Source organism: Xiphophorus couchianus, chromosome 12 (genome assembly GCF_001444195.1).
Source record: "Xiphophorus couchianus chromosome 12, X_couchianus-1.0, whole genome shotgun sequence".
Taxonomy (NCBI): Eukaryota; Metazoa; Chordata; class Actinopteri; order Cyprinodontiformes; family Poeciliidae; genus Xiphophorus; species Xiphophorus couchianus.
In genome coordinates, this window is record NC_040239.1 from 10,533,020 (window position 1) to 10,546,108 (window position 13,089).

At 40.2% G+C, this 13,089-nt stretch overlaps 1 protein-coding gene across 1 annotated transcript; it reads left to right on the forward strand.

Moving 5' to 3' along the window:
- The first annotated feature begins 1,709 nt into the window (after nucleotides 1-1,709).
- On the forward strand, nucleotides 1,710-12,437 carry LOC114154836 (mothers against decapentaplegic homolog 4-like). The gene is made up of 10 exons (XM_028034262.1): nucleotides 1,710-1,960; nucleotides 4,132-4,449; nucleotides 4,595-4,769; nucleotides 5,720-5,980; nucleotides 6,069-6,176; nucleotides 6,270-6,320; nucleotides 6,414-6,597; nucleotides 7,430-7,598; nucleotides 7,684-7,822; nucleotides 8,949-12,437. Exons 2-10 carry the CDS (start codon nucleotides 4,210-4,212, stop codon nucleotides 9,158-9,160), a joined length of 1,539 nt encoding a protein of 512 aa, XP_027890063.1. The 5' UTR covers nucleotides 1,710-1,960; nucleotides 4,132-4,209; the 3' UTR covers nucleotides 9,161-12,437.
- The last annotated feature ends 652 nt before the right edge of the window (nucleotides 12,438-13,089 follow it).

Consider the following 13,089-nt stretch of genomic DNA (forward strand, 5'->3'; position numbering starts at 1 on the left):
TAAAATAAAGGATAAACACATGCCTCCTTTTCCTCCAAAGCAAACATTGTAGCATCTGATTTGAACTCTGTAATTAGCGCCTCATTATCCACAGAGGGGAAATAATCTGTGAAATTAGCATCTGTGGCGGAGCAGGTTTAATAAAACTGTTATGTTCCGCCACATCGGATGTGCAAGACGAATTTAATATTCTCTTTCTACTATGCAATATTAGAATTTAAGGTTTACCTAAAACTATAAAATTAAATCAATCTGGTCATTTTGGTCAACCACATATTATTTTTACATATAGGTCACGCCAGGTTCATGCTGTGCATAAGTATCCCCTTCATCCTGAAACCCATAAATAAATTCTGGTTAACAGGGTGCCCTAATTGATAAATAGAGTAACTGGAGGGAGGGAGGGAGAGACGCAGAGAGGAAAGGAGAGGGGGAGATTATTTTATCTTTTTCATATATTTATATTTAAATATCTCTAAAGAGAGCAAAGTCGATGAACTGATATACATAGAGCAAGTCAAATTTCCTTTTTCTGCACAAATTCTGGTAAGTAGTCGTCTTTTCTATTTATCACGAATTAATAGGAGGGTTGATTCTGAGCCTTCAAATGATTTTAACTGAAGTTTCACATAACTTAGAAGTTGATGTAAAAAATATTGTCTGTTTTAGCCACATAAATGATCAGCAGCAAACAACATATCACCAACTACAGCTTAGAGCAGCTCATTGATACATTGATGCAGTTGCTATTTAGCCTGTTGTAAAACATTTTGCTAGACAATGTCAAACATTGAGAAGTTTTAATTACTGTTATCAAATGTTATCAAACGCCATTTTGAAGCCAAAAAAAACCTCAGAAATATAAAGCCCAGCAGGAGAATCAACTAATTTCAAGTTAAAACTCAGCTTCACACAAAGACGCTAGCAGAAATGTTTGACTGTGGAACTGAACCATTCAGGGTCGCTATCAAGCTAATTTTCTATTAGCAGCTTCACAAATTGTTTTTATAAACATTACATTACAAAGACATATTAAAACTTACCTTTATCTTGGCTTTTTTCTATTCTTCCTCTTTTCTTTCCTCCCTGAAGGATAAGTCGTTTTTGAGACATTGTTTTGCTAACTTATCTTCTACCGGAGTTTTGGATGTCCGGATGTTCACTGCACATTGCACGTTGCTCAAATTACTGGCAAAGCGTGCGATACCTACCTAAGGGCTTTTTTTTTTTTTTTGTCCATAAATTATTTCTACACACATCATCAAATATTATTGTAAAAACAAATCACTTCATGGTGGAATTGTGTGTTTTTTGTTATTATAATGACATAGAAATCGTTACTAAAAGAATTAATTAATTTAAAAAATAAAATAAAAATCAGCTCTACTGAGGGGGCCTCTTGTTGGCCCTGGGGCCCTAAGTGGCTGCTTAGTTTGCGTATGCCTTGGGCCGGCCCTGATAGGAGGCACACGACTTATAAAATAGGTCTGATATGGTTATTCTACATGGGTATTCACTTACACAAAACGAAAAGTAAATGGCAAAAAGCGGCATAAGTAAAGAATTATTTGTGATCTGAAAGAACATCGGCTCTTATTTTGCAGAATAACCCAAAGATTCGGATCCCAGAACGGACCCGTCTCGCCCATCACTCTCATGAACTGCTTCTCAAACCTGTGGCTCGCTTGACGCATGCGCAACGCGCCATTGGAGGAAACGATACGAGAATTGAAGTGGGAGTTAACTAAAAAAAAAAATCTGAGATTTCATCCTGCCCTTTCTTTGCTTCACGGGATGTTGAGATAACATTTTCTCCACATGAAGTTTCCCCTCCTGTTTTTGTAAGGCGTTGGGGGAAGTTAGGGAGATAACCCCGAGTGTCCACAAGATTGGCGCAGTTTCACCGCTGGGAGGGCAACTTGGGACAGAGGCAGTTTTCACCTGCTAGCCACCGCTCCAGGTACTTTAATCAGTTTATTTGTTTTTATTAAATAAAATATTTCGCCTAGAATGTGCGCGATAGTTGCATTAGAGTATTTACCCACTGACTTTTCTAACAGGTGGTTACATTTTGAACGTAGGATCCCCGGAGTTGAACTGGTTTATATATAAAAAACATGTCTTCTACGGCTTAGCTATTCTGCTACCAACATTCAGATGTGCTAGCTGATGTTTTCGTAGCAGGTAGTTGCGCTGTGAAGCTGGTAGTTTTAATGCGGGGCTACTTCCTATCGTACCTTTCAAAATAAAATCAAGTTGACGTGACCAACGTCAATCAGCCATAGCTGAATCAATGATACAAGTTTTTAACAAGCAAATGTTGATTATTAATTTAATATTTACCTAAATTTACCATAGTAGTTACTATAATATTATAATGGTAGTTGTTATGTTTACTTTGTGTTGTGTTTCTTATAAACAAAAATAAGAAAAGAACATGCAAGTAAATTTTGCATGTCATATTACACCTCTTTTAGAAATGCAGACAGCTTTTATAAAGTTTGCGTACATCTATTTTGTGTTATGGGGGTATCACGTATAAGCAAGTTATTAAAAATTGTCAGTAATGAACTGCTTTAATAGTAAAAACCTGGGAGATCGCAACCAAACACACTTCCCAGATAAAGCCCATTTGGCAAAAATACTTCTATTTAACTTCAAAAGATATTTTGACCTACCACGTTGAACTTTTAATGCATCTTGATAGATAAAAAAATATTTAAATAGCTTAGATGTCGGTTTTAACTTATCTTTGGATTAAAAAATAAATAAATGAAGCATTCCATTTTGAAATTATCTATAGATTTCAATCATCATGTGGCACCCTGGGTAGAAAGCCACATCACTATAACAAAAAACGACACTTTTTTTTCCCGAAACAACCTTCAGTTTACAGTTTCGTAGTGATTCCTCTTTTATTTTGAAGGGAACATATCCTTACTTCCGCCACGGGTCTGCTGTTTGCAGTAGCTTTGTCCTCCTCCCTCGAACAAACGCCAGCCAGACTGGCGCCGCTAGTAAGCAAATGAGCGAGACAGCCTAAACTTTTTGTTTACCGAAGGCATATTAGGTTTTTTAAACATCGCCCTTACCTGCAGATTTCCCCGTCGTCCTCATTTATTTGACGGTGAGCCAGTGTTATCATAGTTTATCTTATAAATGAAAATTAAAGAGTTGCAGAAAAGCGTTCATGCCTTCTGCACGCCACTCAGACTCGACACAAATCTGTGATTTATTTCAGGAATCGCTGTTATCTTTTTTCTCTGTTCTGTATGAGCGACTTATGTGTTAATGTGATAACATTAGTGTTGAACCAAAGTAGGATTTTTGACCCTAGTTAATCCGCATCGTTACTGAAATTAGATGCTATACCTTTACAATTTTTTCTACGGAAGCATGGAAAGTATGGAATTTGCCACAAGTGTGGAAAAGCTTTTGTGCTTTCAGACTTTGCGATGTGTTCAGTATTCCTAAAGATACAATTTTGGATTTCTAAATATAATTTTTCCTTTAAGAAATGAGTAGTTTTATTTAGACTGATTACGTGAAAGAATTGGATGATGTAGTAAGAAATTCAGGGTTTCACCAGGAAAGAGACGATCAGATGTAACACATTAAACAAAATATAGCCTAAATATACAAATGAACAATTTATTCTGTGGTGTCATTTATGGGAAATATATCTTTTGTTGTATAAATTATCTATAATACAATTTGCCTATTTAGTTTGAACTGTGCTTTTACATTTGTGCAAACAAAACAATGTGAAAGACTATAGACACATATGTTGAATGTAAACAATATAGCAACACATAAACCTGACTGTAAAAAAGTTATGGTAAACTACAGCCTGATAACTCCTCTAAAATGACTGTAAAAATATATATATTTAGTTTCACATCTCCTCCTCATATATCCTGCCACGTCTCTCCTTGGAGCATGAGAGATCTGAAGTCACACAACTTCCAAAAAATGCTTTGGATTAATAACAAACTTTACTTAAAAAGGAAAGGTTCACTTCTCAAGCGTAAATGTCACCGTGTCACGCTCTGTACCAGATTATAGCATAAGCTAATTTGCATCTACAGTCTCTCATTAATTGCATTATTTTTCTGCCCTGTCTGTGAAAAGACCAGGAGACGATGTGAAGCTCTCGACGCCGGGTCCAGTTGTTTTTTCTCAGGAAGTGCGGCAGAACCTCCAGCTAAGATGTCCATCGCCAGCACACCCACCAGCAACGACGCGTGCCTGAGCATCGTGCACAGCCTGATGTGTCACCGGCAGGGCGGCGAGAGTGAGACGTTCGCCAAACGGGCCATCGAGAGCCTGGTGAAGAAGCTGAAGGAGAAGAAAGACGAGCTGGACTCCCTCATCACGGCCATCACTACAAATGGCGCCCACCCGAGCAAGTGTGTGACCATCCAGAGGACTCTGGATGGACGACTGCAGGTAGTAGACCCAAACTGACCTGAGTAATAGCTAGCGTACTCCAGTTGTGCAGGGCATTGGACGTAGTTGGTTCCTTCTTCAGTTTATTAAACAAAACGAGGTTGTCAACCATGATCTAATTCCAAGCTTCTCTGATGGTCTTCAGGTTGCCGGGCGTAAAGGGTTCCCTCATGTAATCTACGCTCGGCTGTGGCGATGGCCGGACCTGCACAAGAATGAGCTGAAGCATGTGAAATACTGCCAGTTTGCCTTTGATCTGAAGTGTGACAGCGTGTGTGTCAATCCCTATCACTATGAACGAGTGGTGTCTCCTGGCATAGGTGAGCCACGGTAGCTTTTAGATTTAGCTTAATTTAATTAAACAAAGCATCACTTAAAGTGTCAAAAATGCAGCTCCAGTCAGGTTTTCATCGACTCCTTCTGGTCATGAAGGTCTAATTAACGTTGACTCTTCCCAGCAGAATTGGAAACTCATTTAAACTGGCTGGTTTCGTGCCACGGATCTGGCTTTTAAAGTCAGAGCTGTGGAGAGTTAAATAACAATATCTTCATTTGTCATTGTCTTAATGGATTTAGAATAATTATGTAAACAAAAAAAAGAAAATATGACAGGTTTATTAAAATTTTTTTTACTATTTCCTCTACTCTACTTTGTCCATGACAGCATCAATAAACATTAGTAAGTATGAAACTATGAGTATGTGATTAAATGCCGTTACTGTGTGCGTTTTAATCACATTTTTTTTAGCAAGTGGCGTCCTGAAGAAGCCTGTTTCAAATGGTTTCAAAATCAGAATAATTGTGGTGCTATGAATGCTGGGTTAGGGTTTCCCAAAAAAGAAGTAATAAATCCTTTTTTATCATAATTTTTATCATTATCAAACAGTGCCACAAAATATTGCAATGAAATTGTAGGTCCATATCGCCTACCTCTGATCTCAACCAAAACTTCATCTCTTTGTGGGTTAAATTTAAACTAGTTCACCCAGGTAATGTTCTTAAAAAAATATTAAGCTTGTTTTCTGAGCCATCATTTCACCTTTCACCAAGAACAGTTCAAACAAATCAACAACATCCCAAAATTAACGACATTCATGCTAACAATGGGTAAACTTCAGAGGAGGTTTGTGTTTGGAGGCAAAAAGTGTTTTAAAAGGAGGAAATCCACTTTGTTGTGATCATTTCAACCCAGTTTGGCTTCCTGCCTCTGGTCAAACCTTCAGATTTGTTTTCATTTCAGCAGCTCATATTCCGTTCTGTCACTCCGCAGACCTTTCAGGCCTCACGCTAGCCGGCTCCGGACCCAGCTCCTCGCTGATTGTGAAAGACGAGTACGACTTTGATGCGCCTCCGACTCTCCCCACTGTCGATGGCGGACACTCTCTCCAGACCATCCAGCACCCCCCGTCCGGCAGCCGCCCACCTCAGGCGGAGCCATATCCGACCCCGGGCCTGCTTCCGCCCGCCGAGGCGTCCACGTCGGTCTCCGCGCAGTCGCAGTCCTTCCCTGTCATCCCTGCAGGATCAGGCAGTAAGGCGGTTGCAAACCATTCCCCTTGGTCTGCTTGGAAATGTAGATTTTTCTTACCTTTCCATCTGAACTCCCCCCTACTGCCCAGGTGCCAGCTCCAACTGGTCCAGGAACAGTGGCTTCCCCCCTAGCATACCTCACCACACCAACGGTCATCTGCAGCACCACCCTCCAATGCCACATCCAACACTCTACTGTAACTTTAAGCTAAAGCTTTGCCTTCATCAGTCGATTTGTGTCATAATTTGCCTTTACTTTGTAAAACAGCGATGTGTTTTTTTCCTTTCAGGGCCAGTACACAATGAGCTCGCCTTTCAGCCTCCGATATCCAATCATCCAGGTATAAATAAATCCTGTCAGGTTCAGTGTAAAAACATGTTTTTTTGTTTTAGAGTGTGTTTTGATGAGCTGACTGCTCTGTCCTGCCCTTCAGCGCCTGACTACTGGTGCTCCATTGCTTATTTCGAGATGGACGTCCAAGTTGGAGAGACATTTAAAGTGCCGTCTTCTTGCCCCGTTGTGACGGTGGACGGCTACGTGGACCCCTCAGGAGGGGACCGGTTCTGTTTGGGCCAGCTCAGTAACGTCCATCGTACTGAGGCTATTGAGAGAGCAAGGTGAGACACTCAAGGTGATTTCAGAACTGTCCAGGTTTTTACTGGCACTAAAAAACAAAATAGTATTATGGCAAAAATATTTATCCCCTATTGTATTGTGTCAATGTTGTCCTTTAATTCGAATCTTATTTCTCCTTTGTTTGTTTCCTTTCTCCTTCTGGTCTGTCTCGTTTCCTTCCCTCCATCCCTCTTGTCGTTCATTCTCTTCTTTCTTCTTTGTGTCATTCTTTCCATCCTTGTATTTCCTTCATCTGTCTATAATCCTCCCTTTCTTTAATTTCACACTCTCTCACCTTTCTTTGCAGCTTCCATGTTGACAGTCTGCATGTGAACTTTACCACTGTAAATCGTTGAATTAACGTCTAATTTTGGACGGTTTATTGAAAAAAATGTGGATTTTTTTTTTTGCATGAATAATGAGCGATGAGTAAGGCTGAAACTATTAATCTGGACAAATCAATTATTGAAATAATTGCCAACAAATGTACATTTTTAGTTATTTGCTGAAAGCACAAAACAGTCAGAGCTGTTTTGAGTTTAAATATACAAAAATTTATATTTTTGGCTTTTGATATTAAGCCAAATATATACATTTTGCATTAAAATGTTGTTTTTTTCACATCTTTTAATGTATTTATAATGTTCTATAAGAATGACTTAGATGGTTAAATGAAAAATATGCAGAAAGTGCCAATTAGTTTTTTCTCCGATTAGTTGTCAAAATAATCTATTACTAAAATAATCTCTATCTGCAGCCCTAGCAGGAAGCATCTTAAATTGTTTATTTTGTTTCTGTTATGCCTCTTTTTCCCTCTTCTTTTTTCCCCCTCAGGCTTCACATCGGTAAAGGAGTCCAGCTGGAGTGTAAAGGAGAGGGCGACGTGTGGGTGCGATGCCTCAGTGACCACGCAGTGTTTGTTCAGAGTTACTACCTGGACCGAGAGGCGGGCCGAGCCCCAGGAGACGCCGTCCACAAGATCTACCCCAGTGCGTACATCAAGGTGAGGTCACCGGCTTTCCTCCGCCCCCGTGCTGCACGTTTTGAGTCTACAACACAAGCACTCAGAGCGCCACCCGTCCCTCCAGGTGTTCGACCTCCGTCAGTGCCACAGACAGATGCAGCAGCAGGCCGCCACGGCTCAGGCGGCGGCGGCTGCTCAAGCGGCTGCCGTGGCGGGGAACATACCTGGTCCTGGATCAGTCGGAGGAATCGCTCCAGCTATCAGTAAGAAACTTTTCTACGACCAAATGTTTTACCATGTGGGCCAAAACGGTCAAGTTGAAAGCAACCGAGAGCCACAGAATTTTGATTTTTGTCGCTCGTAAACAGACAAGTTTACTAAATTGATGCAACAAAGTCTGCTCTTGAACAAAAGTCACTTAATGTTTGTGGTTCTGTTTATCGCAATACTGAAATGATAAAAGAGGAGTACTTTTTATTGTACTTTCCATCTTTTGAAGACTTTTTTTTGTATCTTTTCTTAGATGCCAGGAAAAATCCCTAGGATTTGTTTAACTGCACCAGCCTCAAAGCTCAAATTCAGAGTTTGAGAAATTGTAAATATAACATAAGATGAGTATTTATGGTTATTATACAGAAATTTGAGGTGACTGACTGAGTGTTCAGGAAGCCCAGGTTGCTTTAATGGACGCCTTCAGCTTTTCTCTCAACCTACTGTAAACAACACCTCAAAGAAAATGAAATTAATAAAATGTTTGGGGTTTTTTTGGTCTTAGGATTTTGCAGTATCTGTTCTTTGCTGTGCCGGTTTGTTGATATTGCAAAGAGCTGTGTGATTAGTGCGCCACCGAGTCTGGATTGAATCTCCCAGCAGAAGTTTCTTCTTCTGACTCTGATGATGGTAAAAAATGACCCTGAAGGTCCCAGAGGTCGGAACGGAGAGGAAAACCTGTAGCGATCAGTGCTAATGTTCTGTTCATATTTACAAACCCACTATCACAGTGTTTTCTAATATTTGACGTCCATGTTGCTAGTACTGAATTTCATTAGCTAGCACACACGACCATCAGAACATAAATAAATATTTGTATCTAATGAAACTATACAGGACATGTTTTCTTTTCTGAGTTGAATTCCTGAAATGGATACCAATTTTTGATGATATTGTTTTATATCATGATATTGTTATTGAATTACTGAGATGTTCCTGTGAATGGACTGAATATGCTTTCTTAGAGATTCTTCAAAAAGTGCAGCGCTCTCAAACTATTTTATGTTTTAGCGATTGAACGTAACAAACGGCGCCCACAATAGGACGCATCACTAGCGGTGGCTGTGAATCGGAGCCGAGCCACCGCTCACCGCTCACCCTGCCCTCCTGTCCCCTCAGGTCTCTCTGCCGCCGCCGGCATCGGGGTCGATGACCTCCGACGGCTCTGCATTCTCAGGATGAGTTTTGTTAAAGGCTGGGGGCCCGACTACCCCCGGCAGAGCATCAAGGAGACCCCTTGCTGGATCGAAATCCACCTGCACCGGGCCCTGCAGCTCCTGGACGAGGTCCTTCACACCATGCCCATCGCTGACCCCCAGCCTCTGGACTGAGACCCTCCAGCAGCAGGTCCTCACCTGAACACACACGGCCAGCGACTAGTCTTCCTCAGTGAACTCCAGACTGTAAAAAAAAAAACAAAAATAGATAAGTGTTTTCAGGTGTGTTCGAGGCGTCGCGTTGCACTAAGGCTCCAGCTGTTGCTCACGGCAACAAGAGCCAAAGCCATCTATTAAAACGATGTGCTCACGTTTAATGCATGGCTTTAACTGTAGGACTTTGTAGAAACCATACACCAACACGCACATAAAGGACACCAGCTACTGACGATCTACGACCTCACTGAACCGTCGAGGAGCTGCGTGGGTTTTACCGAGGATGGCTTCAGACCCGCAGCTGCAGATGCGAAGGTCACGCCAATCACTTCCTGGCAGCCAGAAGCTGCCGGGACAGGATGTGGGAGCTCACCGCAACAATCAAAGAGAGCCGCCGTTATCTGATGCAGAGTTTCAGCCGCTGGAGCCGAGACGCGTCTGAACATGTCCAGGTCAGCTGTTGTCAAAGGTTTTTTGTAATGTTTTTTTTTTGAAGATGAACTTCAGCTCTGTGCTGGGAAGACAAGTCTCTGTTTCCATCAGTTAAACAAGATAAAGTGACAAAGAGCTGAACTCCTGCTCTGTGTGCACAAAATCAGCGGCTTGCAAACGTATTCATACTTGGTTGTTGATTTATTGTTTTTGTTCTTTTACTTTTTGTTAGGTTACAATCACATTTTTATTTCATCTGGGTTCCATTTGTGTCTTAGAGGAATGCAATGTTTTCTGCATTGTTCTTTTTTTATTCACAGGAAAGGTTAAACATTCGTAATGCATGTGTGTTATGACCCCAGATGAAACACTTTGACTAGGTCATTTTAAAACAGGAATACGCTTTGATTCCCATCAGCTTTGCGGTCACTGCTAAAAATGAGCATTCCCACAGCATGATGATGCCACCGCCATGCCTCACAGTGGGGATGGAGGTTTTCCACCTCACGGCCTTTAGGCTGTTGACTCAGTTTGGTTTCAGTTTCATCTGAACAAAGCGACTTCTGTCGCAAACATGGTTTGTTGCAAACTGCGAAAAGGCCTTTTCTTAGTGATGGCTTTCTTCTTGCCGCTCTTCCTTATTGACCAGATTTGTGAAGAGACAAATTACTTGGATCTCTGCAGGCCATCCAAAGAGTTTCTCTGATTATTGCTCTCCTTGCAGGGTTTCTCCCATTAAGTCGTCTGTCTTGTCTGGGTTTCCAGGTGTCATCTTTCCATTGTTTAGAAAATGGATTGAGCTCTGTTGGATGGGAATTTCTGTGGTTGTTTTGCACCCTAATCCTGCTTATAGCTTCATCTCTGAGCTGTTTACTGTCTTGCTTGGTCGGCTTCCGAATGGATTTCATTAAAGCGCGTTGGAGTAAAAGGGGCTGAATACAAACGCTTTAAGTCTTCTGATTTTTGTTATTTATTTCCACAGCCATTATGCACTACATTACATGTGATCACGATTAATTTTATTGAAGTTTGCGGTTGCAGCAGGAAAAAATGTGGTGCAATTACTTTTGCAAGGCTGTAAGTTTCCAGCAGGCAGCCTGTGTCACTCCTGAGTCAAATCCCCTCAAATGAACTCCTGACCACATGTAAACCCAGTACTTCTCACGCTGCCGACTCTTAGTCATGGATACTAATTTTAAAAAAAAAAAAGCTTCTGTTTTATGCCACCGCAGAGAATGGGTTATTTACCTTCTCAACGGGAGAGAAACTCTTCTGTTCAATGCGGGAGTGACGCAAGCAAGCAGAGAAGAGACTGATGTTGATCTCTCGGTACAAAGATTGAGGTTTATCTGTGTTTTTGGTGACCAGAAGTGACAATTTCTGTAAAAAAAAACAACAGTCTTTTGTAAACATTAAACAGAGGAAAGTCCAGGAAGTCCTGATTTTAATCTGTTTCCAGTCATATCTGACACAAGGGTTGGAGTCCTGACAAAACTGAGCTGCACTCCTCTATCTTTATCCTGGTTTACTGCGTGAAGTTTGACAGAAAAACAATAAGAGGATTTATAGCTTGTGTTCAGCCTTTGTTACATATTTTGTTGTTTTTTAATTTTTCCTACTTTTTCTGATTTATTTGTTCATTTGTAGCACTTTACCTTTGACTAAAGTAGCGAATAGGTCAGCTCAGAGCAAAATAAAGATTACAAACAGAACATTGGATTCAGATCGTACAATATTTAACAACAAGCCACCTTTTTTAACAAAACCCCTTCGCCTTAAGCATTCATACTTTTTCATTTTTTTCTGTTGTCCTCATAAATCCATGTAAACATCTTTGGTTTTCAAATGCATGCAGATGTTTGTATGAAACACTTTTCTCATTTAAGTGATGGAAGTTAAAGCCTGCTGTAGATCAGTGATGTTGCACTCAGCAGGAGATTCACACAAAGTCACATCCAGACCATGTTTGGCTTCTTTTTACCTTAAATTAAACATTAAAGCAGATGAACTTTTAATCTGTGCTGTTTAACACCTATATTTTTACATTTGTCATAGTTTAAAAGACAAGCAAGATGTTACTTCTTTTCGAAGGAAGATAGATTATTTAATTTAAAAACCTTTTGGCCCATTTTAGGCTTTTTTTGTCTAAAGTTAATTGTCAAAATATCAGTTTATTTTCATTTATCAAGGGCCAAAAATGCTGCAATTCAATGCATCAGGTGTAAATATTTGATCATTTACATCATGTTTAAAAATCTACATAAAAATATTGTTTAGTAAATGCATAATTAAATGTGGAAAAAATTGATTTAAATATGCATTTATAGCTTCACACAATATATAATTTTAGCATACGATACATTACAGTTTTAAATGATTGCCATAATTGATTACAATTTGCTCAAATTTAATATTTCATGTAAGTGATCAGTGGCACTTTTGGTCCTGAATGTTTTCCATAATTCGCCGTGCTCTTCTGACCAGCAGCGTTTTGGTCGCAGTGATTTCAGTCGTGTCGTCCAGAAAGCCCGTCACTGTCCAGTCCTGAGTGTTTATCCGGTGGAACTGCAGGAAGCGGCGTGTCTTCTGCTGAAAATTCATGCTGAACCGAATCCAAAAGTGTGCTTTTAAAAGGTGGAAAATATATATATATTTTTTGTTTTGTTTTGTTTTTTTTTACATGATTTGCAGTTACTGTAGCAGCCGAAAGACGGCTTGGGTGAGTAAATGTTGACTACTATTTCAGATCTAATTGTACCTGTTTTTCTCATGTGAGAAATTAAATATGGACTGCTTTTCTCCATATGGTGTCCTGTTTGTTTTGTCATTGAGCCAGTGCTCCAAAGCTAATTCTTCATCAGAATGTGGATTTTATATTAAAGCTCCGGCTGAAGTGACACCCATTAAATTTAATGCACCAATCTGTATTTCATAACAGCCCACTGAGTGAACATTATGGCGTTTATGTTCCTTAGACAATTATATAAAAAGGGAGGGGGGGGAGTTGTTTTGCTATGACAACCATGGGAGAGTGGGAGAAATGTCACTAAAAGCAGCACGTCAGACACACACTCATGTGTGAGAAAGGTTGAACTGAAATCCCCCCTGAATGTGTGTTCAGTCAGAAAGACCCTGTTATCACAATATTACTGCAGATTTATGACAAAAACATCCCACCATTCTTGATGAGCTCTTAACAGAATACGGTAACTAACGGTAACAGAATGGACGGTAACTAACGTTGAAGTCTGTACAGGCTCTGCTAAAACGAGCCCAGAGATTTAACTAAATGCTACCATTTTGTTCTTGATTCATATCCTGGGCAGAAAAGTGGCAGAAGACTTCCTAGAGCTCTGCACTTAAGTTCTTATGAAATTAGGGAGAGATTTTCTCTTATTGCAAGCGAGTTTCTGAGAGCCTCCACTTTGGCTTGTTTGAGAATTTAATTGTTCAAA

What these genes read in the sequence shown, in the direction of transcription:
- LOC114154836 (XM_028034262.1), top strand. Translation starts at nt 4,210, where the DNA reads ATGTCCATCGCCAGCACACCCACCAGCAACGACGCGTGCCTGAGCATC. An exon ending in CTCTGGATGGACGACTGCAG is followed by an intron (nt 4,450 to 4,594) that starts GTAGTAGACCCA and finishes GATGGTCTTCAG; the next exon opens with GTTGCCGGGCGTAAAGGGTT. An exon ending in CATCCCTGCAGGATCAGGCA is followed by an intron (nt 5,981 to 6,068) that starts GTAAGGCGGTTG and finishes CCTACTGCCCAG; the next exon opens with GTGCCAGCTCCAACTGGTCC.